Consider the following 24,680-nt stretch of genomic DNA (forward strand, 5'->3'; position numbering starts at 1 on the left):
CCACAACGCCCGGCAACCTTTTGGTTGCAGCCATCATTGTTGTTTGGTGGGCCCAGGCTGGGGATTCGAACCCGCCACCTTAGGTGTATGTGGCTGGCGCCCTAGCCGCCTGAGCCACAGGCGCCAAGCCTATTTTTTTTAAAAACTAAGTTTTTGTCTTGTTAATTTTCTGAATAATTCTTTTGTTTTCAATCTCATTAATGTCTGATTTAATTTTGGTTATTTCTTTTCTTCTGTTGAGTTTGATATTAGAGTGTTCCTCTTTTTCCAATTCCATTGGATGGTTTATGAGTTTGTTGATGTGCTGTCTTTCATTTTTTCCAATGTAGGCATCTAATGCGATAAACTTTCCTATTAAGACTGCTTTTGTTATATTCCACAAGTTTTGGTAACTTGTGTCTTCATTGTTGTTATGTTTGAGGAATTTAACAATTTCCTCTTTTATTTCTTCCTGAATCCAACTATCATTCAGCATAAGGTTGTTTAATTTCCAAGTCTTTGTGTGGGGATGAACCTTTTTCTTGGAGTTGCATTTCACCTTTATTGCCCTGTGGGCTGAGAAGATAAAAAGTATAATTTCTATTCTTTTAATTTTGGTGAGGTTTGATTTATATCTTAAGATGTAGTCGATTTTGGAGTACCTATCATGGGCTGATGAGAAAAAATGTATATTCCTTAGCTTTGGGATGGTGTGTTCTGTATATGTCTATTAATCCCATTTGTTTCAGGGTCACATTTAAGTCCTTTGTACCACTGCTTACTTTTCTGTTTAGAAGATCTGTTTTTGTCAGAGGGATGTTAAAGTCCCCAACTATTATGGTGTTATGAGATATCATATTGCTCAGTCCCATCAAGGTCTAGTTCATGAATCAGGGAGCATTTAGGTTGGGTGCACAAGTATTTAAAATTGAAATATCTTCTGGTTGTATTGTTCCTTTACCTAGTATAAAGTATCTATCTTTGTCTGTACTAACTAGTTGCTTTAAATCTGCTCATATCTGAAAATAAGGATGCAACCCCTTCTTTTTTCTGAATTCCATTTGCTTGAAGTTCTGTTTTCTATTCCTTGACCCTGAGTCTTTATTTGTCCTTCAAGGGTAAGTGTGACTCTTGGAGGAAGCATATGGATGGCTTGTGCTTTTTTATCCATTCAGCCAGCCTGTGCCTCTTCAGTGGTGAATTCAGTCCATTGATATTTATTGAGAGATTTGATATGTGTGGTAGAGTGCTCTATTCATTTTTTTTGTGTGAGAGTCTGTTATGTAGTTTTATCCTTTGCACCATTGTGGAAGCTAAATTTTGACTTTTAGCTTCTAGGTGTTTACTTTGGTGCTGTTCCATTGTGGTGGTCAGTGCTGAGAATAGGTCTAAGTATTTCCTGTAGAGCTAGTGTTGTTGTGGCGAATTTTCTCAGTGCCTGTATATCCACAAAAGATTTGATTTCTCTATCAATTTTGAAGCTTAGTTTAGTAGGATACAGAATTCTTGGCTCAAAATTGTTTTGTTTAAGAATATTGAAGGTGTATGGCCATGCTCTTCTGACTTGGAAAAAAGTCTGCTGTCATCTGAATGGCTCTGCCTCTGTAGGTCAGTTGGTGCTTCTAGCTGCTTGAAGAATTTTTTATTTTATTTTTTGAGACAGAGCCTCAAGCTATCGCCCTGAGTAGAGTGCTGTGGCTCACAGCTCACAGCAACCTCTAACTCCTGGCTTAAGCAATATTCTTGCCTCAGCCTACCAAGTAGTTGGGAATACAGGTACCCACCACAAAGCCCAGCTATTATTTTTTTTTGTTGTAGTTGTAGTTGTCATTGTTGTTTGGCAGGCCTGGGCTGGATTCAAACCCGCCAGCTCTGGTGTATGTGACTGGTACCTTAGCGCTAGAGCTACAGGCACCGAACCAAAGAATTTTTTCTTTCATCTTGACTTTGGACAGGTTCACTACAATATGTCTTAGAGAAGCTCTGTTTGAGTTTGAGATGACCCAGGGTTCGATATCCATCTGACAGGCATGTGTCGGGTTCTTTAGTAAAACTTGGGAAGTTTTCATTTATGATAGTCTACAGTGGGGCTTCCATTCCTTTGGACAATCTTCTTCCCCTTCAGAAATCCCTAATATGCCTATGTTTGAATGCTTCATGGATTCTTGTAGTTCTTTAAAGCACTTGTTCTGCTTTCTCTCTCTTCTTTTCTGCTTCTTTAACTACTTGGGTTAACTCAAAAACTTTATCCTCTAGTTGTGAGGTTCTTTCTTCTCTATGGTCTAACCATTTTTGATACTTTCTACTACATCTTTATATTCCCTTATTGTCTCCTTCTTTTCCTTAAGGTCTGCCATATCCTTTCTATGTTCTACATCTCTCTTGTTGGACTTTTGGTTCTGTCTTTCCATTTTCTCATCCATTCCTTTTACTGTCTTTATCATCCATATTTTAAATTCCCTTTCTGTCAAGTCCATTAATTCTTTATAAGTGGAGTCTTCTACAGTAGCTGCTTCATGGTCCCTTGGGGGAATTCCCTCTGTTTTTGGTTTTTCAGGTTGCCTGAGTTTTTTTTGTTGGTTCTTTCTTCTTATTCACCTCTTTGTCCCCCTTTTAACGTCTCATTGCCTCCTTTGCTTCAAACAGAAATTCTTGCTCTTGATGTCAGTATGTTGATGCCAAGACACCAGGTGGTGATGTGGTTTTCTAGGAGACAGTGAGCACAGCCAGCAACCTCTTATGGTCCTCATTCCAAACTTAGTTGCCTTTGGTGTGCACCTGATTGTTCCCCAGCATTCAGACCCTGTGGGGAACTCACCCTTATATGTGCACGTCACAGATTGGTATATGTTTATATGTAAGTATGTAGACATATAGCTGTGTTTCCATGTATGCATTTTGTATTTGCTTACTTGGATATTTCCTTTGCTTCTGGTGATCTCAGCAATAGGAATTGTTTTATTATGGTTCCCAGAAGAACAGCCCTGCCTTCCATGGAGTATATAGTCTGCTGTTTCCTGGAAGCAGCTGCCCCAGCCAGTCACCCTTCTCTTTAAGGTACCCACTGTACTGCACCTAACTCCATAAGTGTGAAGAAGTAGGTACATTTCCACCTCCAGGCCCCTCCCTTCCCTCCTCTGCCAAACTTTATTATTTTTCTAAATGGTCAACATTTTTCCTTTAAAATTTCTTATATGTCAGTTTTTAATATTTATGTTATACAGGGTGGCCATAAAGTTCACGTGCAATTGCATGTGAACTTTATGGCCATCCTGTTTTTTATTTTATTAAATCATAGCTGTGTACATTAATGCAATTATAGGGTACAATGTACAGGTTTTATATACAATTTGAAGTACTTTCATCAAAATGGTTAACATAGCCTTCACTGCATTTTCTTAGTTATTGTGTTAAGACATTTATATTCTACACTTAGTAGATTTAACACGTACCCTTGTAAAATGTACCATAGGTGTGGTCCCACCAATTACCCTCCCTCCTCCCATCCTCCTCCCTTCCCCTACCCCTTTCCCCTTCATCTTGGGCTGTAGTTGGGTTATAGCTTTAATATGGAAGTGTGGGTGCTTATAAATTGGTTTCATAATAGGGCTAAGTATATTGGATACTTTTTCTTCCATTCTTGAGATACTTTGCTAAGAAGAATATGTTCCAGCTCCATCCACGTAAACATAAATGAAGTAAAATCTCTATCTTTTTTTAAAGCTGCATAATATTCCATGGTGTACATACACCACAATTTATTAATCCATTTATGGGTCAATTGGATTTCAAAGACAAAGCCAGAAATCCTCTGAGTACCAGACAAAAAGATTGATGGGCACTTGGGCTTCTTCCATGACTTAGCAATTATGAATTGGGCTGCAATAAACATTCTGGTGCATATATCTTTGTTATAAAGTGATTTTAGGTCTTCTGGATATATACCTAGTAAAGGAATTGAAGGATGGAATGGCAGGTCTATTTTGTGACCTTAGTGATCACAGGTCCCTAAGTGATCTCTAAACATCTTTCCAAAAGGGAACGTATTAGTTTGCATTCCTACCAGCAGTGCAGAAGTGTTCCCTTTTCTCCACATCCACACCAACATCTCTGGTTTGGGGATTTTGTGATGTGGATTAATCTTACTGGAGTTAGATGATATCTCCAAGTGGTTTTGATTTGCATTTCTCTGATGGTTAAGGATGATAAGCATTTTTTCATATCTCTGTAGGCCATGCACCTGTCTTCTTCAGAGAAGTTTCTCTTTAAGTCCCTTGCCCACCCTAAGATGGGATCACTTGTCCTTTTCTTGCTAATACGTTTGAGTTCTCTGTGGATTCTGGTTATTAAACCTTTGTCAGAGACATAACCTGCAAATATCTTCTCCCATTGTGAGGGCTGTCTGCTTGCTTTACTTACTGTGTTCTTGGCTGTGTAGAAGCTTTTTAGTTTGATCAGGTCCCAGTAGTGTATTTTTGATGTTGCTTCAATTGCCCAGAGGGTCCTCCTCATAAAATATTCACCCAGGCCAATTTCTTCAAGGGTTTTCCCTGCACTTTCTTCTAGTATTTTTATAGTTTCATGTTTTAAGTTTCAATCTTTAATCCAGTGAGAGTCTATCTTAGTTAATGGTGAGAGGTGTGGGTTCAGTTTCAGTGTTCTATAGGTCGCCAGCCAGCTCACCCAGCACCATTTGTTAAATAGGGGCCATCCTGTATTTTTCTTTTACCCCCAGTTAGAAAGAGTAAAAAGTTGGTATACATATAGGCAACCTCCCTTGTTCCTGCCTCAGCCCACCTTCTTCCCAAATGGTTCCTCTCTCTCTGCCATTTCTGCCTCGTCTGGGTTTCCACTATGTGTGTTCTATTCCTTGACTCCAGTTCTCACATTGGTTTCAATCACTCTTGATCAGTGCTCACTGCTAGTCCATTCATTGTGAGTTCTCCCCTCATTTCTTTTTTTCTTTTTTTTTTTTTTTTGAGACGGAGCCTCAAGCTATCCCCCTGGGTAGAGTGCCATGGCATCACAGCTCATAGCAACCTCCAACTCCTGGGCTGAAGCAAGTCTCCTGCCTCAGCCTCCCAAGTAGCTGGGACCACAGGCGCCCGCCACCACACCCGGCCATTTTTTTTTTTTTTTTTTTTTTTTTTGCACCCATTTTTTTTTTTGGGGGGGCCCGGGCTGGGGATTCGAACCCGCCATCTTAGGTGTATGTGGCTGGTGCCTTAGCTGCTTGAGCCACAGGCGCCGAGCCACTCTCCCGTCATTTCTTAGTTGGCCAAAGTTGGTTTGTTATTTTCTCCAACAAAGGATTTAACTATTTGTAAGTTCAAAATGTTTTTCTGTCACCCAGATACTTAAGTGGCTATTTAGCGGATAAATACTTCCTGGGCCATGTGCTTGTTCTTTTTTTTGAGTCTTTATCAGCCTTACCCCACTCCCTCTGGAGTGATGTAGCCATAGAGACATTTGTACACAGCCTAGCTCTTTTTCCATCACCTAGGACTTGATCTTTTTGACCAGCTACCCAGAGGATTTTGGGCTTTGGCTTTGAAATCCGGTAATTTATTCAGGATATGCTTCTGGGTTCATCTTCCTCTGCCATTTTTTCCCTGGATCAGGGCCATGCTTTTCAGTCTGAGCCTGAGATCTTGAATATGTATTCAAGGTTAGGGTCTTGAATGTTCAAATACCTTTCCCATTATATTATTTTAGTTCTCTCCTTAGGAGACATGTGCTTCTGACCCAACTCAGGCCCTTTGACCTTCACAAACATCTCATTGAAGAACTGAAGAAAACTTATGAGAAAGTTGCAGCCTGCATGCCATCTGGGGATGTTGCAAGGCTCAGGGTGACAGGCATCAGACCACTTTCTCATTTGCAAAGCATGATGTGAATGCCCGGTATGAATCTAGAAGATATCAGTGACTACAAGCCTTTGTGTGGTCCCCTATGTCCAGTAGTGAAAACTAACCACAAGAACAGTGATTGCTTGGCTTGGGCACAGTGCTGGAGGTCAGAGGCTGGGTCAGAGGCTGGGTCAGAGGCTGGGTCAGAGGCTCCTTTGCATCTCATTTTCTTTTTCTGGTACACATTTCTTCTAATATACCATATATCTGTTCTGCTGTTGATGGCCATGTGGATCATTCCAACTTAGAACTAATACAAATAGTGTTCCAGTGAATATTCTTAATGTCTTTGGTGAACATGTACATACATTTTTTTTGTTGTTGTTATGTACTTAGGATCATAACTGTAGTGTATTAGAATATGCATGTCTTCAGGTTTAGCAAAAACTCCCAAGGAGTTTTCCAAAGCTATTGAACCAAGTTAGAATCTCACAAGCAGCAATGCATGAGACTTCCCACAGTGCTATGTTCTTACCAACGCTCTCTATTCTCCATCTTTTTAATTCTAGACAGTCTGGTGGGTATGTAAAGATACTAATGGTGGTTTTAATTTGCCTTCCCTGATGACTACAAAAGAAACAAGCACCTTTTCATAGGTTACTGGCCATTAAGTGTTCTCCTTGTGAGGTGTCTGTTTAAGACGTTTGCCCATTTTCTACTGAGTCTTTTTCTTAATTGATCTATAAGATTTTTTTGTTATTTTAAAAATATTTTCTGGGTACAAACTCAGTGTTGGTTATATGTCTTTAAAATATCTCTCTTACGTATTGCAGATACCTTCTCTCATTTTTTCATAGGGGTCTTTTGATAAACAAAAGTTCTTGATTTTAATATAGTACATGTATAATCCATTAATTTTTTTTTTAAGATCACTGCTTTTTGTGTTCTGTTAAAGATATCTTTGCCTATCCTCATTCTTCTTTTATCTGATAATAAGGAAAGTTTTATGAAAAAGCACTGCCTATAAAAGGCATAGTAAACTGTTTGCACCACCTTCTTCCTCTTTCTCCTTATGTGGGAGTCACTTCTGCTAATCCCAGGGACTTCTATCCCATAAATTCACCTCCTAGGTCAGCCTTGTCTCTTGAGCACATGTCTGTGCACAGATGCCACACTCTTGAAGAGCTTCAAGGTCATAGTGCATGGAATCAAATATTTAATGAGGTACAGTTGGTCTTTATAGGACCAGCTGCTTCTGTGCTCGAGGCCCTTGTCTTTTTACCATTCCTCTGTGAAGTGAACAATAATGAGAATGTGCAGACTTTTCTGAGCCCAAATGTGCAATATTCCACTTGAACGACTTCTTTAAGGATACAAATCAGCTCTGACATACTTGAAAAATGAGAACGAGCTGTGGGCTTTTCTTAGCTCTTTTTCAAAGTCTCCTCCAGCTCTGCCTTCCTCCCCTTTCTCTTATTTTTGTCCCTTCAACTTCTAAACTTTTTTTTTAACTTTAGGCAACACAATTGTGTGTCTTTTCCATGCAGATGTCTGAGATTACTTGGAAGAACAGACCTCTAAACTGAGTACAGCTCACCATGACAGCTCTGTGCCACACCTCTTGCCTTTCACCCTGCCCACAGTGAACCAGGGGGTTCCCACCACACACTTTAGGGTGATGTCTTCCTGTCGCTGCACAAACCTCATAGCCATGGTTGGGTTTGTCACCCTGGATCACTGTGTCTTTAAAGAGGTCCTTAAGTGCATCTGTTCTTAGTTTCCAGACCATGAGATGAGGATTTGGGTGCAAGTAGTTTATGTGGGAAGTGATCCCAGGTAGTACTATGAGGGGACCATGGTGGAGCTAATATGTTCTGATGAGTAGGTGACTGCCAGAGGCATTGCGTCATCATGCTGGGACCCTCTGAGAGACACATAGAACCTGCCTCAGTGTCTTCCCCACACATAAGATGGGGGTTATCCAGTGGCTATCCCTTAAGGCACCATCTGCACATGAGTCTTTAGGGGAAAGACACTGGCTGTGTCTGCCTTAGTGATTTTGATAAATTGTCTCATTCTGAACGCTTTGTTGGTATCCAGATTTTCTATTAATACAATTGGAAGTCTATGCTTTTAAATGCCTGGTCCTGTTTTAGCAGAATTATTTTAATTGTATATCTGTAGAAGTTCCAAAATTCTCTAGGTAAAATAATACAAGAAATGACGTGGAGCTCAGCTGAGCTAGGAAACAGGGGACCATAGGGAAAAGGGAAGGTTGCCTCTGTCACCACATAGCCACAGGGCCCAAACCTTTCATGGCCTTTTGATCTCACTTCTGGGCCTTGTAATGTTGTTTATTCTGCTGGCCTCAGCTCCAGAGCTGCCTCCAGCAAGCCCTCTCTGACAAGGTTCAGTTTGATCCTTTTCCCATGTGCTCTGTACAGCAGTGTAGTAGATGCCACACTATGTTAAATGGATAGGATCTCTTTGTTGCGCACTCCTGGGAGGCAGGCTCCTACCTGTGCCTGTCCTGGGATACCTCCTCAGCCCTCAGTAGCTGATGTTGGAATTGCTGAGCTCCAGCCCCTTAAACAACCCCCCCACCCTGGGAATAAATGTATAGAACTTTGTTGAGATAAATGAACTGGTTGAAATAATGCACCTATCTTTTGGAAAACCAAGACTCACGAGCCTCCCGTCCCCCTATATGTTTCATATCCCCAATCCCAAACAGACTGGGCCACACCACTGAGCCCCATTGTGACCTGTGTGCACGGGCATTCTCCACAATCACAGTTCCTCCCCTTGTCCCACAGCATCTGATGTGTGCTGGGCTGTGGTGCCTGGTAGAAGGTGATACATCCTGCAAGACCAAGCTGGACCCTCCCCTGGATGGCACTGAGTGTGGGGCAGACAAGGTAACCCCCGGCTCCCTCTGCCCAGTCTCCTGGGTGCTTGGGTACTTCTCCTTCTGAAAGGCAGTCTGTACTCTGCATAGGAACTCCTGAAGCATCCCTCAGACGCCACAAAAATGTCCATGGAGCCCACTCTGGGCACAAAGGGGCTCCTCTGTCACCTCACTCCTTTTCTCAAAAGATGTAAGAACCATTTACTTTATGTTTGTGTTAGGAAACTTCCCATTAAAAGGAAAACTTCCATTAAAAGGAAACTTCCCATTAAAAGGAAAACTTCCCATTAGTATGGTTTAAATGAAAGAGTGCTAACACCTACCATACAGACACACAAAGCTATTATTAAATGCTTTCAATGAGAACAGTGTTACCCAATTCTACCTATGTTAAGAGAGCGAGCCCCATCCTCATGATATTGGTAAGTGTGAGAACAGGTGATTGGGAGCAGCAGCCACAGAGACTTTTTCTGTAGTCTTACTGTAAGGATTGAAGCAGTTGAAAAGGAAGTTGCCAGCTCAGCACCTGTAGCACAGTGGTTATGGCACCAGCCACATACACAGAAGTTGGCAGGTTTGAGCACTGTGGTGGGCACCTGTAGTCCCAGCTGCTTGGGAGGCTGAAGCAAGAGAATTGCATAAGGCCAAGAGTTGGAGGTTGCTGTGAGCTGTGACACCATGGCACTGTACCGAGGGTGACACAGTAAGACTCTTTCTCAAAAAAAAAAAAAAAAAAAAGGAAGTTATTTTTTGTTCTCATGCCATGGTTAGGAACCACAAAATGTCATCTCATGTTCTAGGTTCAGGAGAGTCCAACTAAGGCCCACAGCTGGCTTTGAATGCTTATCTGCATGTCAGATGTTATGAGAATTATGCACAGACCTTTTGCTCATCAGCTTTCATTAGTGTTTGTGTACTTAATGTGTGGCCCAGGACAACACTTAGATAAGCATTCATAGCCAGCCGTGGGTCTCGGTGGGATGACTCTGTGGGTGTATGCCACACACTTGGGGAATTTTATGTTAAAAGATTGGTTTTACTCTTTTCTACTAAGAACCAAGAACCAAGGTTCACCCATGTGGAGCTGGCTATGTCATCTCTAAGCAACAAACCCAACAAACTCTGAAATTCAAAACCTCAGAACCTTTTAGAGAGAAATGCACTCATGTTAAGTAAAGTTTGCAGAAGCCCAGGTCTCTTCATGAGCTGTGTAGATTAACTCTTTTCCTGGGAATTCAGAACAGCCCAAAGGAGCACATTACATGTAGAACTTTAGGGCAAAATCCAAATCTCACAGGGATCCATGTACAGATGTCAGATCTTTGTGCAGAGTAAGGAATGTCACTAAAGTTAGCATACATGAACACCCTGAAATAATGTACTTTTACATAATTTTTGAAAATTGATTTTTGGTAGCGTGGTGTGTTTTGGCCTGGAGGGAATCACATGCTTTGGTCTTGAGTGAGCCTAGCCCTCCCTACTGTGTTTCAGTGGTGCCGCGCAGGGGAATGTGTGAGCAAGACGCCCATCCCGGAGCATGTAGACGGAGACTGGAGCCTCTGGGGCACCTGGAGCATGTGCAGCCGAACGTGTGGGACTGGAGCCCGCTTCCGACAGAGGAAATGTGACAACCCCCCGTAAGTCCCCCTCACCCAGGCACTCCCCAGTGGTCTGTGATTGGGATTTCCCAGCTGCAGCTCTCAAGGCTTTCTGCAAAGCATGGTCTGCCTCCAACTGATAATCAAAAAGGAGGGGAAGTAAAATCAAGCCAGGGTGTAAGGACCCTGTTTGTGTGTGCAGTGATCTCAGCTTAAATAGCTCTTTCTGGCAACATGGGTGCGGCAGTCTTCTGTGGTAAGCTGGCTTCTTTATTCTTTGCTCAGGTTCTGGTAGAAACGTTTCCCAAGACAGCTAGGTGACAGTCCCTCTCACGTCCTTCATGGTTGACTTCGTCTAGGGTCATTCTCAGGGAGCCTGAAGACTTACAGGAAGGAGAAGCTGACCTTCAAACTGGCTGTGAGCTGATTTGGGAGCAGCCTTGTGATTTATGAGTCACAGAGTATCTGGATTCAGCTGTCTTGTTCATCCAAATATTTTTCATGGGTCCTTGTAGACCAATTTTACAGAAATAATAGTTTTGGAGGTTTTCCGTCTTTGCTTTCTTTTTATCATCTCTGATAACAGCGTGACCCTTCTTGCTCACTTTTGTGTAGTTGCTCTAGAAAACACAGAGATAGATTTTTGTGCCTCTTTGTGCCTTCGCCACAGGTTTCTCCCTTCACCTCTTAAAATTTCCTGGTTTTTCATATTTCTCTTAATGGTCTGTTTTATGCCCCATGTGTCATCAATTGCATCATGTCAATTTTGAAAACAGTGAGTTATGTCATGACTAGAGAGAGAAATATCTGCAGTGAGGTCCTATTGAAGCATTAGCAGATGCTTCTGGTATTTGAAGATCCTGATGGTCAGACTGGACCCCAGACCAATTAAATCAGACTATTTGAGTGAGTCCCAGAAATCTGATGTTTTCAATCCAAGCTCTGACTCCAATAACCAGCCAAAACTGGGAACCTCCAGATTACAGGAAAACTTATGCTCACAGTTTATTCAATGATGGGAACACCATTTTTTCCAATGATGCTATAAAAATTGGCATCATGTATTATGTCTAATTAAAGCCTTTCCCTCTAGAATCCAGCAGAGTCTTTGGCACTTAGTAAGTAATCTGTTGGGAAGGACTTCTTAATTAAAAGCATGGATGGAAGAATGATTAGAAACTCTGGTTCGCTAAATAGTGAGAAATTACAGCTTTTACATTACTCCGTGTTGAAGGTAATAGTTTGCCTCAGGTTCTGGGAAGAGACCTTTGAGTCTAGGTTCATGGCACTGAGATTTGGGGCTGGCTTTGTTGGTTATTGATCCTATGACCTTAGGTAAGACCCTTCTGTTCTCTGGCCTTAGGTCTCCCCTCAGAGGGAGCTGACATAGTAGAGTGTGAAGACCCAGGTTTCAAAACCAGGACAGAGAAGGCTTCAAATCCTAGTGCTAATCCTTATAGCAACTAATGGCTCTGATGTATCTCTTCAACTAAAAATTGGAATAATTCATGAGTATGCATAGGAAAATCTCAGTCTGCATTTAATAAGTGGTTCCTCTTATTATTGGCACTAACAGAAGACCTGGTATGAGACTACTCACCTTGCCCTGCCTACCTCACAGAGCAGTTTTGCAGCTCAGAGGAGGGTGGCTTAAGTGGAAACTGGTCAAGTGTGGAGAGAAATTTGCAGGGGTTGTGGTTGTCAGGAGTGCACCATATTTACAATTGGAGCTCATGGGCCCTGGCCAAAGACTGGGCCCCTCTGGGATGTCTATAACATGTGTTACCCTATGTCAGGTGACACCTTGTAAATGTCATAGTAGGAGGTTAGCAGAACCTCTGAATGTCCCCAAAGACCCCATATTCTGAGACTTTCAACATTTAGATTTGTTCAGGTCCGGGCTATCTTGCAATAAGATGTTACTAATACTAGGCGAAGGCACAACTTTTAAGGGATTGTCTGTTTTCTTGGGGGGATACTGGCTCAGTTCTCTACTCCCTCAGTGGCAGCCTGTAAAGGAGACTTTGCCAAGCTTTGAATCTTCATGACTTAGCTGGACCCCTGACACTGTCCCTGCTATTCCCTGCCCTGCCCTGCCCATTATAGGTGCTCTGAGATACCACAGGGACATTTTGCAATGAGAAGTTGCTGAATACACCCTAATTCATCAAGACACCTGAGTGTACTCTCCCCAGCCTGCCCTCACGTGGGATTTCATGACTGGGATTCTCACCCAGCCCTCCCGGGCCAGTGGAGGGAGTCTATTCTAGAAATCACAGCGTTGTTGTAAGTCTTTCCCTTCATCTGCCCTCCCTCTCTCTTGCCAGGGTGGTTATGGCTTTTTTCTCCCACTGCTTTTTTTCCTGTGGCTATCCTTGTGGAACTGGGGATTCATAGGGCCACCACGCATTGGCAATAGAAGCTTTGCAGGTCTCAGCACATCAGCTTGTCACAGGCATTGATGCACCTTCACGTCTAGTCTGCTGCTCAGTGTTGCCCCTTGGGGCAGGAAGATGAGGGAGCACCAGAGCAGGAAGGCAGGGTGCTCACTCCTCCCAGCCCCATGCTCCTTCCCAGCGATGACTTTGGTGAACCTTGCCAAGTCCCAGACCCTGGACTCTGCTAGGTGTAGCCCTGCAGGGACAGGCAAACACCACCCTCAAAGGATGCAGTCCCACCAACTTCTTCCGTTTTCTCAACACTTCTAACCCAGCCCTTCTAAGCCATGGCCACCCCTCCCAACTCACTTCTTCCCTCTCAGTAACCAGCACTACATCCTCGCACTGCTCGAGGCCAGACTCCATGAGTCTCTGAGGCCCGTTCCCGTGTCCTGCCTCAGTGAGACATCCCTCCATGTCGGTCCTGAGGAAAGCAGTGAGTGCAGGGGACCCTCACCATGCAGCAGGGTCCCTGCAGCATTTATGTAGCAAATCACTGGATGAGCTCCCCATGGGAGAAGTTATTTTAATCTCCATTGTGCAGGGAAAAAATTGAATCATAGAGAAGTTAGGTAACTTGCCCAAGGTCCTGTGGCGGGATGGTGGGGGGCCAGGTTTGGAACCCAGTTCTGGAAACTGGAAGTTCAAAATTAGCAGGTTGGTTCCTTCCTGAAACTCTGAAGAGGGGTCCACCTCCTGCCCCCCCTGGGCTTCTGGTGCCTGCTGGTGGTCTTTGGCCTTCTGGGCTTACAAACGGAACACTATATTCTCCGCTGCCATCTTCACCATCTTCACCAGGTCTCGTCACTGTGTGTTTTCTCAGCTTTTCTTCTCTTTGAAGGAGACTTGTTATTAAATATAGAGCCCACCCTGATCCAGGATGATCTCATCTCAGTATCCTTAACTTAATTACATCTGCCAAGATCTTTGCCCATTCGCTCAACCCACGCCAGCCTCAAAGCTTCCTATGTGCACGGACCTTTGTCAGCACTCTCTTCCCTCTCCCTAACTCACCTTGGCCCCTCTTTGGGTCTCACTGTAAATGTCTTCTCCTCAAGAGGTTTTTGTCCCTGACATCCTGCATAAGGTAAGGTGCCCTGGTTCTGTCCCTCAGCTCCTCTCCCTAATGCAGTAGGTATTATAATGGTTGTTGCTGTTATGCGTTTCCTTATTTTTTTCTACTCTGCCCTCCCCATTGGCCCTTGAGCTTGAGAAGGCCCGGAACAGGCCCTACCTATTGGATACCATCTCCCTTCTGTGCCTTCAGCAGTGCAGCCACTCCATCAAAGGTGCTGAATGCCTTACTGCCTGGGTCCGCACTAGTCCAAGAAAAGCACCCTTTGGCATCCTAGTGTCTGAGAACACATCCCCGATGTCATTTCTCCCTGAAACACAAAGATTATTATAAATTATTAGGCCAAAAAGGCAGGTCCCCAGGCAGGCCTCCTGCCCTTTATCAAAGACGGCCTCTCGGGTGCTATGAACAGCCACATGAGGCCTGTCTATTGCCTGTGCCCATCTGCCACAGAGAGGTTACCCTCTCAGCCAGGGATGCTCGGGGCCATCTTGAGCACAAGCTTCAGTGTGTAACCGGCCTCATCTGGCTCTACGATACCCACTCATTGGTAGTCCTTCTGATAATGATGGTTATGAACAGAAATAGCATGCTCTTTTTTTCTCTTGTAGTTTTCTACAGTTTCTCACCTTGATGGATCCAGCCCAGGTGAACAGGGAGACACGAGGCAGGCCTCAGGTGGGTGGGTTAGCAGCCATCTCAGGTGCTTCCCAGAGGGACTGATGACATGGGCAGTATTTTATGAAGTCCAGACTGCAGTCTCCAGCCTGCTTCTGCAGAGCAGCTGGATGTGGTGATTGTTACAAAGCAAAGCTAACTGAGGCCCCAGAGCCAGGCTCTGACCAAAACAGCATCCTCTCCCTGTCTCACTCCTTAAATCACTAGGCCCGCTGCCGTGAGATTTCATAAGGATGTCCAAATCTCACTCTCGGTGCCTCTGGGCTTGGAATGCTCCCATGACCCTCTCCCACCCCCTTCTCTGTATATTCCTGGCTCCATTCCTGTCTTCTACAGCTGGTTTATTCACTGTCCAAAAATATTGGCAAGAGAGTATCCCTCCCCATACTTTTTTTCTAGTCCTGGTCTTTACAACTATTAGAATTTTTATTTTTTGCCAGCTGACCTTGAGGCTTCAGGGGCTATCTGTGTTTTCAAACCAGTTTCCTGGGTTCCTCCTTTCCTGCCATAATTTTTGTTGAGTGGGTGGGAGTAATGCCAAAAGACTATAGGTAGAAGATGTATCTCTAATTCACATTCTAATACCCCATGGAGGGCTTGGAGGTGGGGGAGCTGGGAGAAAAGCTCAGGTGCATGTGCATGGAAATCCAGTTCTGCCCCAGCAGGTGCAGGATGGGCAGGTAGGTGGAGTGCAGAGCTGGGATGTGGCAGAGTCACTCCACAAAGCTGGCATGCAACAGGGCCAACCTGCAGTATGGCTGCCTGACACTGAAAGGGAGAGGAAAGCAGTGAGCCTACTGAGACCTAGTGGGAGGACGGGTGGAGTGAGGTTATGTGCCTGTAATTGGTTTTTGCTTCCACATCTGTGCTTTCAATGTGCTTGCAACCTTGCGTTCATATAGATAGTTTTTTAAAATCCCAAGTCTTCTACACTGAAGCATATGTTACTTGGATACTTTTCAGAGGAGGCCTTAAAACTGGGTCATCTGCTGCCGCCCTGAGGGTGCATTAGCAGCCCGGCACTGCTCCTGAAACCCTTGCCTTGCCTTGTTTATTCCTTGGAGCTCACAGAGCTTGGCGCAGCCAGGGCAGGGGCCAGAACCACTGGCCCTCTACTGAGAGCTGTGTCTGCGTGGTAAACTAGTCTGAACCTCTGTTGCCACTTTACCTTCTGATTTATCTCCATTTACTAGAGCAAAGCACAAAATAAAATGGCATCTATCTCAGTTCTCCCAGGGAAAGGGGCAGGTCTCCTGCCACATGATCCTGTTCCTCTCAGCAAACCTTTGCTGCTTCTGTGCTCTGTGTCTGAGTCTGCCCCAGGCACTGCAGACCCCACCCCAGCAGGAGACCCTCCTTGCCCTGCATGTGGCTGGGAAAGATTTGGGGTAGAATACCTCTTTCTTTCTACACTTCCATTTTCTCACCAAAGCCTCTCTACCTTACTCTTTCCCTTGTTTTTGAATATATTTACAAAAGTAAAAGTGCAGTCCTTACCCGGCATTGCTCATCAGGTTTGAGCCCATATCTGGGCACATGTGCAGCTGTGTGTCCGTGCAGCAGGAGGGGAGAGACTGGCTCTTACCGCACATGTGAACGTGTGACAGCTGCCAGCTTTGCAGACTGGCCATGAGCCACAGTGGGTTTCCACACCCTCTGCATCTTCACCAACACCTAGTTTTGTCAGCCAGTCTTTCCTGTTTTGGCCATTCTGATGGGCATGGACCAGTGTCTCCTTGAGGTTTAGTTTGTATTTCCTTCATCAGTATGAGGCTGAGCATCTGTATCCTTTGTCATCTGGTTATTCTTCTCTTATGAACCACCTGTTCAAGCCATTTGGTTTTGTATCAGAGCTTCTACTTCATTCATGTTTAGAAAGTCCTAAAGCAAGAAATTGTGACTTGATATAGAAGATGCATCTTTTTTTTTTTTTGGAGACAGAGTCTCTCTGTTGTCCTGGGTAGAGTGCTGTAGCATCACAGCTTACAGCAATCTCAAACTCCTGAGTTCAAGCAATCCTCTTGCCTCAGCCTCCCGAGTGCAGGTGCCCACTGCAACACCCAGGTATTTTTTCTATTTTTAGTAGAGATGAGGTCTTGAACTCATGAGCTCAGGCAGTCTGCCCACGTTGGCCTCCCAGAGTGCTAGGATTACAGGTGTAAGCCGCCAGAAGATGTATCTTAAAAGCCCATTGCACCCCCCAGGGGCTGTACCAGGGAGCCAGGCTGTCCTTTTAGAATTCATGTAGCTGCTGGGCAGTCCCCTGCCCTGAGGCACGGCAGCCTGCTCTTGCTGGACCCAGGAGCTCTTATGCATCACGTTTCCCATCTCTACCTCTTCTTTATCAGCTGAGCAGTTACCCAACCTCCTGGAGCTTTGGTTAGTTTCCTCATCTAAAGGATACAGTTGGGACTCCCTTCTGAGTCCTCATGTGGACTTAATGAGGGAAGGTTATAAAAAGCCAGCAAACCATAAGCCTTCTCTCCCGTGTCCTGAGGTGACCAATCCTCATTTCAGGATGAGATTTCAACTTACTGTCTCCTCCCTGGAGGCCTCACAGGGCCTTGGAGCCTGTGCAGTGGACCCTAGTAGGTCTGTGCTTTGTAGCTGTCATAGGGAAGACTGAGTGAGGGACGTGGGCCTCCCTTTAGCTCTCAGAAAGGGATTGCTCCAATCCACTGTGAAATCTGTTACGGTAACTTCTTCATTTTAGCCATGTCAAGCTTAAGTCTTCTCAGATGGACTTTGTTTTTATCCTCATTGCATAATTCAGAGGAACTTCCAGGGTAAATAAGAGCACCAACCCCTTGCCTCTCAGACCTCATGGGGGTGGTCTTTCTGTCTTCTCAGTGGAGATTCGATCTCTCCTGCTTGTTCTCTTGCCCTAGTGCTGCCTCTCCTGAAGCCCCTTGCCACCTCAACTTTTGCCCACTCAGCCCAGCATGGGATTCCTGGTAGAGTTGGTCCTCTCCTTCGAGTCCTCCTGTAGAACTTGCCAGAAAACCATTCCCGGACCCCCTGGCCAGCCACACTCTCCTCCCAAAAAGATTTTCCTTCTATCTTTTCTATGCCATAGATGGAGCCTGCCTCTTTCTGTTGTCTCAGGTCAGGACCAACGTACGGTTGCCTCTTGAACAACATGGCTTTGAACTGTGTGAGTCCACTTGTATGTGGATTTTCTTCTGTCTATGCCACCCTTGAGACAGCAAGACCAACCCCTCTTCTCCTTCTGCCTCCTCAGTGTGACAGTGGTGAAGATAAAGGCCTTAATGATGATCCACTTCGACTTGATGAATCGTAAATGTATTTTCTCTTCCTTATGATCTTCATAATAACATTTTCTTTTCTCTCAATTACTATTCTATGCTGTATTCTATACTAGGAATACAGTATATAATACAAATGGCATGCAGAACATAAATGTGTTAACTATTTGTGTTATTAATAAGGCTTCTGGTCAATAGTGGGCTATTAACAGTTAAGTTTGGGGGGAATCAAAGCTATCTACGGATTTTTGTAGATAAAATCTGTACTAGGGGGCAGCACCTCTAACTCTCTACATTGCTCAAGGTTCAATTGTACATGCGAGAGGTCCTCACTGATGTTGTAGTTATTATAGATGACCTGTGTCATAGTAACTGTCATGAAGAGTGACAGGCTATGTGCAGAGTCCTACCACATATTAATGCTAGGATTACTTATGGTATAAATAAAGTGGCTATTGTACTGTTTCTCTCCTTTCCGTGTTGTTCAAAGTAGTAGCTCATGAAAAAATTGAAAAAAGTTAATTCTTTTCTTTCAGTCTTTTTTTTTTTTTTGCTCAGGGAAAGCTTTGTATAAAAAAGCATTAGCTATGATATGTGAATGAGGTAATGGGCAATTAGGTACTCTTTGCCTCTAAAGAGTACAAGAAGAACAGATACAGGTAGTAGCCAGTATCTTCAGGTCAGAGTGCCTCACCCAAGGAAGGAACAAATCTGGATGGGGTGACCCCCACATATACACAACCAGAACTTAAATTCCTTGGATCTTGTTGGAGAGGTTTGAGCCCACTGAATGAGGGAGAGGTTGGTGGAGGGTCTGTGCTAGTGGGACTCTCTGGAAAGTCAAACTCGGGGTGTTGGGGGAAAATGTCCAAGGCGAGAAACTGCAACTCAGACTAGGATGAGAATCTGCCCAAAATATGCTTGGGAGCTACCCTTTGGGGTGCAAGAATATACTGCCCACAAGGACACAGCATGCATCATAGGCCCAGGACCTTGCTGAAAGAAATCACATACCGAAACCAGGGAGAAATGCCTCTTCCTCTTCCAGTTCTCTCTACTACTTTGTATTAACAATGCTTAGCATCATGTCTTGGAGTTTTTTTGTTTTGTTTTGTTTTTTGTTTGTGTGGGGGTTGTTTTTGTTTTTATTTATTATTATTATTTTGCTGTCTTTGGTTTATTTTGTTTGTTGAAGTGTTTTAAAGCAATCCCAAATATTGACTACTTCAGTACTTACATTTAGAAAATAATGTTTTCCTTTTTGTTGAGGTAGTCTCAAGCTGTCACCCTGGGTAGAGGGCTGTGTCATTACAGCTCACAGCAACCTCGGGTTTAAGCGATTCTCTTGCTTCAGCCTCCCAAATATCTGGAACTACAGGTGCCTACCACAACGCCCAGATGTTTTTTGGTTGTGGCTGTCATTGTTGTTTGGTGGGTCTGGGCTGGATTCGAACCCACCAGCTTCAGTGTATGTAGCTGGTGCCTTAGCCACTTGAGCTACAGGCGCCACCTAGAAAATAGTATTTTCTTAATACAGTGCCACTAACACAGCTACAGAAATTAACAACTGCTTAATAGCACATAATGTCCAGGCCATATTCAGATGTCTCCAGTTGCCAGCACAGCCTTTTCACAGTATCCTTTCATTTAAACTGAAAGGACTTCCTTTAGCATTTCTCGTAATTCAAGTCTAGCAGTAGATATTCCCAGATAAACAAACTTTTTCAATTTTTCCTGTTATTTTTGAATGACACTTGTGTGGATATAGAATTATTGGTTGACAGGGATTTTCTCTTTGAACACTTTGTATATATATCAGCCCATTACCTTTTTTTTTTTCTTAGAATCTCACTTTGGCGCCCTTGGTAGAGTGCTGTGAAATCACAGCTCACAGCAACCTCTAGCTCTTGGGCTTAGGCAATTCTTTTGCTTCAGCCTCCCAAGTAGCTGGGACCACAGGCACCCACCACAACGCCTGGCTATTTTTTTGTTGCAGTTTGGCCAGGGCCGGGTTCAAACCCTCCACCCTCCATAGATGGCTCTGACGCCCTACTCACTGAGCCACAGGGGCCCCCCACTACTCTTTAATCTCCAAGGTTTCCCATGAGAAATCAGCTGATTTTCTCATTGAAAGTCTCTTGTATGTGACATGTCACTTCTCTTTTGATGCTTTGTATTTGTCTTTTATCAGTTCAATTATAGTGTGTCTCTCTGTAAGTTCCTATGTGTTTGTCCTCATTGGAGTCTGTGGAGCTATTTAGATTTATAGATTTATTTCTTTTTTCAAATTTGGGAAGTTTTAAGCCATTATTTCTTTAAGTAATTTACTACTCCTTGTTTTCCTCTCTTTTCTCCTTCTGAAACTTCCATAATGTGTACATCAGTTCACTTGATGGTGTCCCATAGATCCCCTCTGTTCACTTATTGTCATTCTTTTTTCTTTTGTATTTCTCAGACTCAATATGTCAATTGTCTCATATTCAAAGTGTGTTGATCTGCTTTGAACTCAGCTGGTGGATATTTTATAGCATTTATTGTACTTTTCAACTCCAAAATCTATTTATATCCTTTTCATAATTTCCATTACTTTATTGATATTTTCACTTTGTTTATACATTGTCTTCCTATCTTTGTTTATGTCTCCCTTTGGCTCTTAAATGTCTTTAAGATAATTGTTTTAAAGTCTTTGTCTAGCAAGTTCAAAATCTGAGTTTCTGCAGGGACAGGTTGTGCCAATGTGGTTTGTCCCTTTGAATAAGCCAGACTTGCCTGTTTCTTTTTGTGTCTTGTGATGTTTCTGTTGAAAACTTGACAATTGAATCTTATAATGTGGAAACTCTATAAACAGAGAAACATATTCTCCCCTTGCCCATGGTTTGCTTTGTGTTGTTTTATGATTGAAGGGAATCTCTAGACCAAGAATCAACCTGAAGTTAAAGTTTAATGTCTTCTCAGGTCCTGGGGGTTTTGTTTGTTTGCTTGCTTTTTGTTTTGTTTTGAGACAAGGTCTCTCTCTGTTGCCTGGGCTAGAGTTGTGGTGTCATCATAACTCATTGCAACCTAAAACTCCTCAGCAACCTATCTTACCACCTCAGCCTCCTAGATAGTTGGGACTACAGGTATGTGCTACCACACTAAGCTAATTTTTTTTTTTTTATTATTTCTTGTAGCAATGAGGTCTCATTATGTTGCTCAAGCTAGTATTGAACTCTTGGCCTCAAGTAATCCTCCCACCTTAGCTTCCCCAAATCATAAGCCACTATGCCCAGCCTCAGGTCTTTTTTAAACCTAAATCTTTTTCTGGCCATTCTGGTAGCTTTCTAAATTCTCCTGGATATGCATTTTCCTTTAAATGATTTATTTCTAAAGTGTCTGGCTCCAAAAGGGAAAAAGTAAGGGAGATGATTTTCTTTGAAGAACCCCCAAAGCCACTTCACTGGTCGAGGGCTGCAACAATGTCAGCCAACCTCTGTGTCTAGACTTCAGCAATCAAAAGCACCAATCAACAATGAGGACATACTATTGTTTTTGGCAAGATGGCGGCTGAGTAACAGCTTCCTTGCAAGTGGGCATGGTGAGTCTGGGAAGAGAAGACTCCAGTCATCTCTGGCTGGTGGGATCTGCCCAGAAACATCCCTTTGGGGACACAGGGAGTCAGCAAGAGACTTCTGGACCCCAGGAGGAGGACAAAAGCAATGGATAACTGGCAAGTGTTTGCATGTGTTCATTCGGTCTAATTCTGCCGGCAGCTGTAAGTATAGCAGCAGTGAGATTGCAAACTGGAAAGGCCTTACCTGAGACCTGTTTTGGTTTTTTGCACTTAGCACTCAGTTGAACTACCTTGGGAGAACTTGGGCCAGAGTGTGGAGGATTTTAAGCATTGTCTAGGGCCTCAGACTGAGCCACTGAGTCAAACAGAGCTAATAGTGTTCCTCCATGGGCTGTGGAGCCATTGTGGGACTGCCCTGGCAAGCTCTACCTTCAGGGTCACAGGGCAAGGATTGGCTGGGAGCAAGTAATCTAGTTACTGAGCAGCCTAAAGGCAGTTACTGAGACACTTTACAGCCTGAGCCCTTAGGGGCATAGAGTGAGACCAGTTTGGCACACTAGGTAAGTGGATAACCACTTCAGGAGTGATCCCAGTAACAAGTCCTTTCCTGGGAAAGCTTCTGCTTAGCCAAGGTTAGCAGTTTAAAGTGACTTTTAAGCAGGCTGAGGAGAGATTTAGGCTCTCCACCCCGCAGGGTTTGAGAAATCAGCCGAGGCCTCCAGTCTCCATCTTGTACAGCCACATCGGCATTGTGATTAACATCTCATACCCCAGAAGATCACCTGTTGCCCAGAAAATATTCAGCAAGATATATATATACTGCTTTGTTTTTGTTTTTGTTTTTTAATTTCAACATTTTTCCTATAGATTTTTATTTTCTTTTTTCTTTCTTTTCTTTTTTCATTTTTCTAGTTTAAATATAATTTTCCATTGTTGCCTTTTTCAACAATTAGAACTTCATTTTTGCTAGCGTTTCCACTCCTATTATTTCTTTTTCCCCCCAATTTTATCCCGTAAAGTTTTCTGTTTGCTTATTTTGGTTTGGTTTCTAGCATTTTTGTCTTTCCTCTCTACCTGGTGGAGGTAGGGTACTGTGTCCAAACAGGCTAGCAAAGAGCTGCTGACCTCAAGGGAACCACTCAACCTGAACTCCCAGAAGTTGGAGGGTTTTAAGGTTGGGTCAGAGTACCCTACTGTACACCTATATTGCTCCTGTCTCCCTTTTTCTGTGCCTCTCTTCTTTTTGTCACTATTCCCTTTTACTCACCCCCCTCCTTTCTCTTTTTTCTTTTCTTTTCTTTTCTTTCTTTTTTCCTTTCTCACTTTTCAATCTTTTCATCCTTCTGGTCCTGTACCAAAGGAGTCATCAAAACCCTAGTCCAGAGGCATGGCAACTAAAAGAGCAAGAGAAAGTGAAAGGAAAATTAGGGCAAGGAAACAGATAAAAGAAATTACTCGTGAGGAAGAATCAGCAGAAAAATCCTGGCAACATGAAAAAACAGTCCAGAGCAACCCCCCACCCCAAGGGACCATGAGGTAGCTACTGCAGAGGATTCCACCTATAAAATGTTATAAATGACAGAAAGGGAATTTAGACTACAGATGATGAAAACAATGAAGGAAATGATGGACACAATGAAAGAAACTGCTGATAAAAAGGAAAATAACCAAAAGGAAATCCCGAAACAGAATCAAATAAGAGATGAACAATATGAAGAATATAGGAAGGATATAGCAGAGCTGAAGGAACTGAAGCAGTCAATTAGGGAACTTAAAGATGAAATAGAAAGTATCAACAACAGATTAGACCATGCAGAGGAAATAATCTCAGAGGTAGAGGACAAACCTCTTGAGATAAGTCAGGTAGTTAAAGAGGCAGAAAAGAAGAGAGAGAAAGCAGAATGTTCACTGACAGAATTATGGGACTTTATGAAGCATTCAAACATACAAGTTATAGGTATCCCAAAACTGGAAGAAAAATGCCCCAGGGGAATGGAAGCCATACTAGAGAATATTATCAATGAAAATTTCCCAAATATCACCAAAGATTCTGACATATTCCTCTCAGAGGGATATTGGACCCCAGGTCACCTCAACTCCAACTGAGCTTCTCCAAGACACATTGTGATGAACCTGTCCAAATTCAAGACAGAAGAAAAGATTCTTCAAGCTGCCAGGAGTAAGCACCAGTTGACCTATGGGGCAAGTCCATCAGGGTGACTGCAGACTTCTCTAATGAAACTTTTCAAGCAAGAAAACAATGGTCATCTACCTTTAATCTACTTAAACAGAAAAATTTCCAAACCAGAATTCTATATCCTGCCAAGCTAAGCTTTAAATTTGACAGAGAAATCAAATCATTTACTGATATACAAACATTGAGGAAATTCGCCACAGCAAGGCCAACTATACAGGAAAAACTTCAACCTGTTCTACACATTGACCATCACAATGGACCAAGAATAAAGTAAAAGTCAAAAATTAAAGGGCAGAACCTAACTTCCACACTGATGCAAAAGATAAAACTAAGCAATGGACTCTCACAAAATAAGATGAACAGAACCCTACCACACTTACCAATTATCTCAATAAAAATTAATGGCTTGAATTCCCCACTAAAGAGGCATAGATTGGCTGATTGGATTAAAAAACACAAGCCATCCATTTGCTGTCTGCAGGAAACACACCTAGCTTCAAAAGACAAATTAAAACTCTGAGTTAAGGGTTGGAAGACAATATTTCAGGCAAACGAAATTCAGAAGAAAAGAGGAGTTGCAATCTTATTTTCAGATACATGTGGATTTAAAGCAAATAAAGTAAAAAAGGACAAACATGGTCACTTTATATTGGTCAAGGGAAAAATACAACAAGAAGACATGTCAATTCTAAATATTTATGCACCCAATTCAAATGCTCCCAGATTCTTGAAACAGACCTTACTCAGTCTGAGCAATATGATATCCTATAATACCATAGTAACAGGGGACTTTAACAGTCCTCTTACAGAGGATCCTCTAAACAGAAATTAAACAAAGATGTGAGGGACTTAAATGAGACCCTTGAACAACTGTGCTTGATAGATGCATATAGAACAATCCATCCCAAAGATAAAGAATATACATTCTGGGTGGCTCCTGTGGCTCAAAGGAGTAAGGTGCTAGCCCCATATGCTGCAGGTGGGGCCATAAACTGCCATAAACTGCCATAAACTGCCCCAGCCATAAACTGCAAAAAAAAAAAAAAGAATATACATTCTTCTCATCATCCCATGGAACATTCTTTAAAATTGACCATATCCTAGGACACAAAACAAACTTCAACGGAATCAAAAGAATTGAA

General features: G+C 43.1%; 1 protein-coding gene across 1 annotated transcript in view; it reads left to right on the forward strand.

Moving 5' to 3' along the window:
- Positions 1-24,680, forward strand: part of ADAMTS17 (ADAM metallopeptidase with thrombospondin type 1 motif 17) — a 345,625-nt gene that overhangs the window by 177,089 nt on the left and 143,856 nt on the right. Inside the window, exons 11-12 of the mRNA XM_003788635.1 lie at positions 8,645-8,746; positions 10,228-10,373. Of these exons, the coding sequence (XP_003788683.1) occupies positions 8,645-8,746; positions 10,228-10,373 (248 nt within the window). The remainder of the gene's footprint in view (positions 1-8,644; positions 8,747-10,227; positions 10,374-24,680) is intronic.

Source organism: Otolemur garnettii, unplaced genomic scaffold (assembly GCF_000181295.1).
Source record: "Otolemur garnettii isolate 467f Iridium unplaced genomic scaffold, OtoGar3 scaffold00029, whole genome shotgun sequence".
Lineage (NCBI taxonomy): Eukaryota > Metazoa > Chordata > Mammalia > Primates > Galagidae > Otolemur > Otolemur garnettii.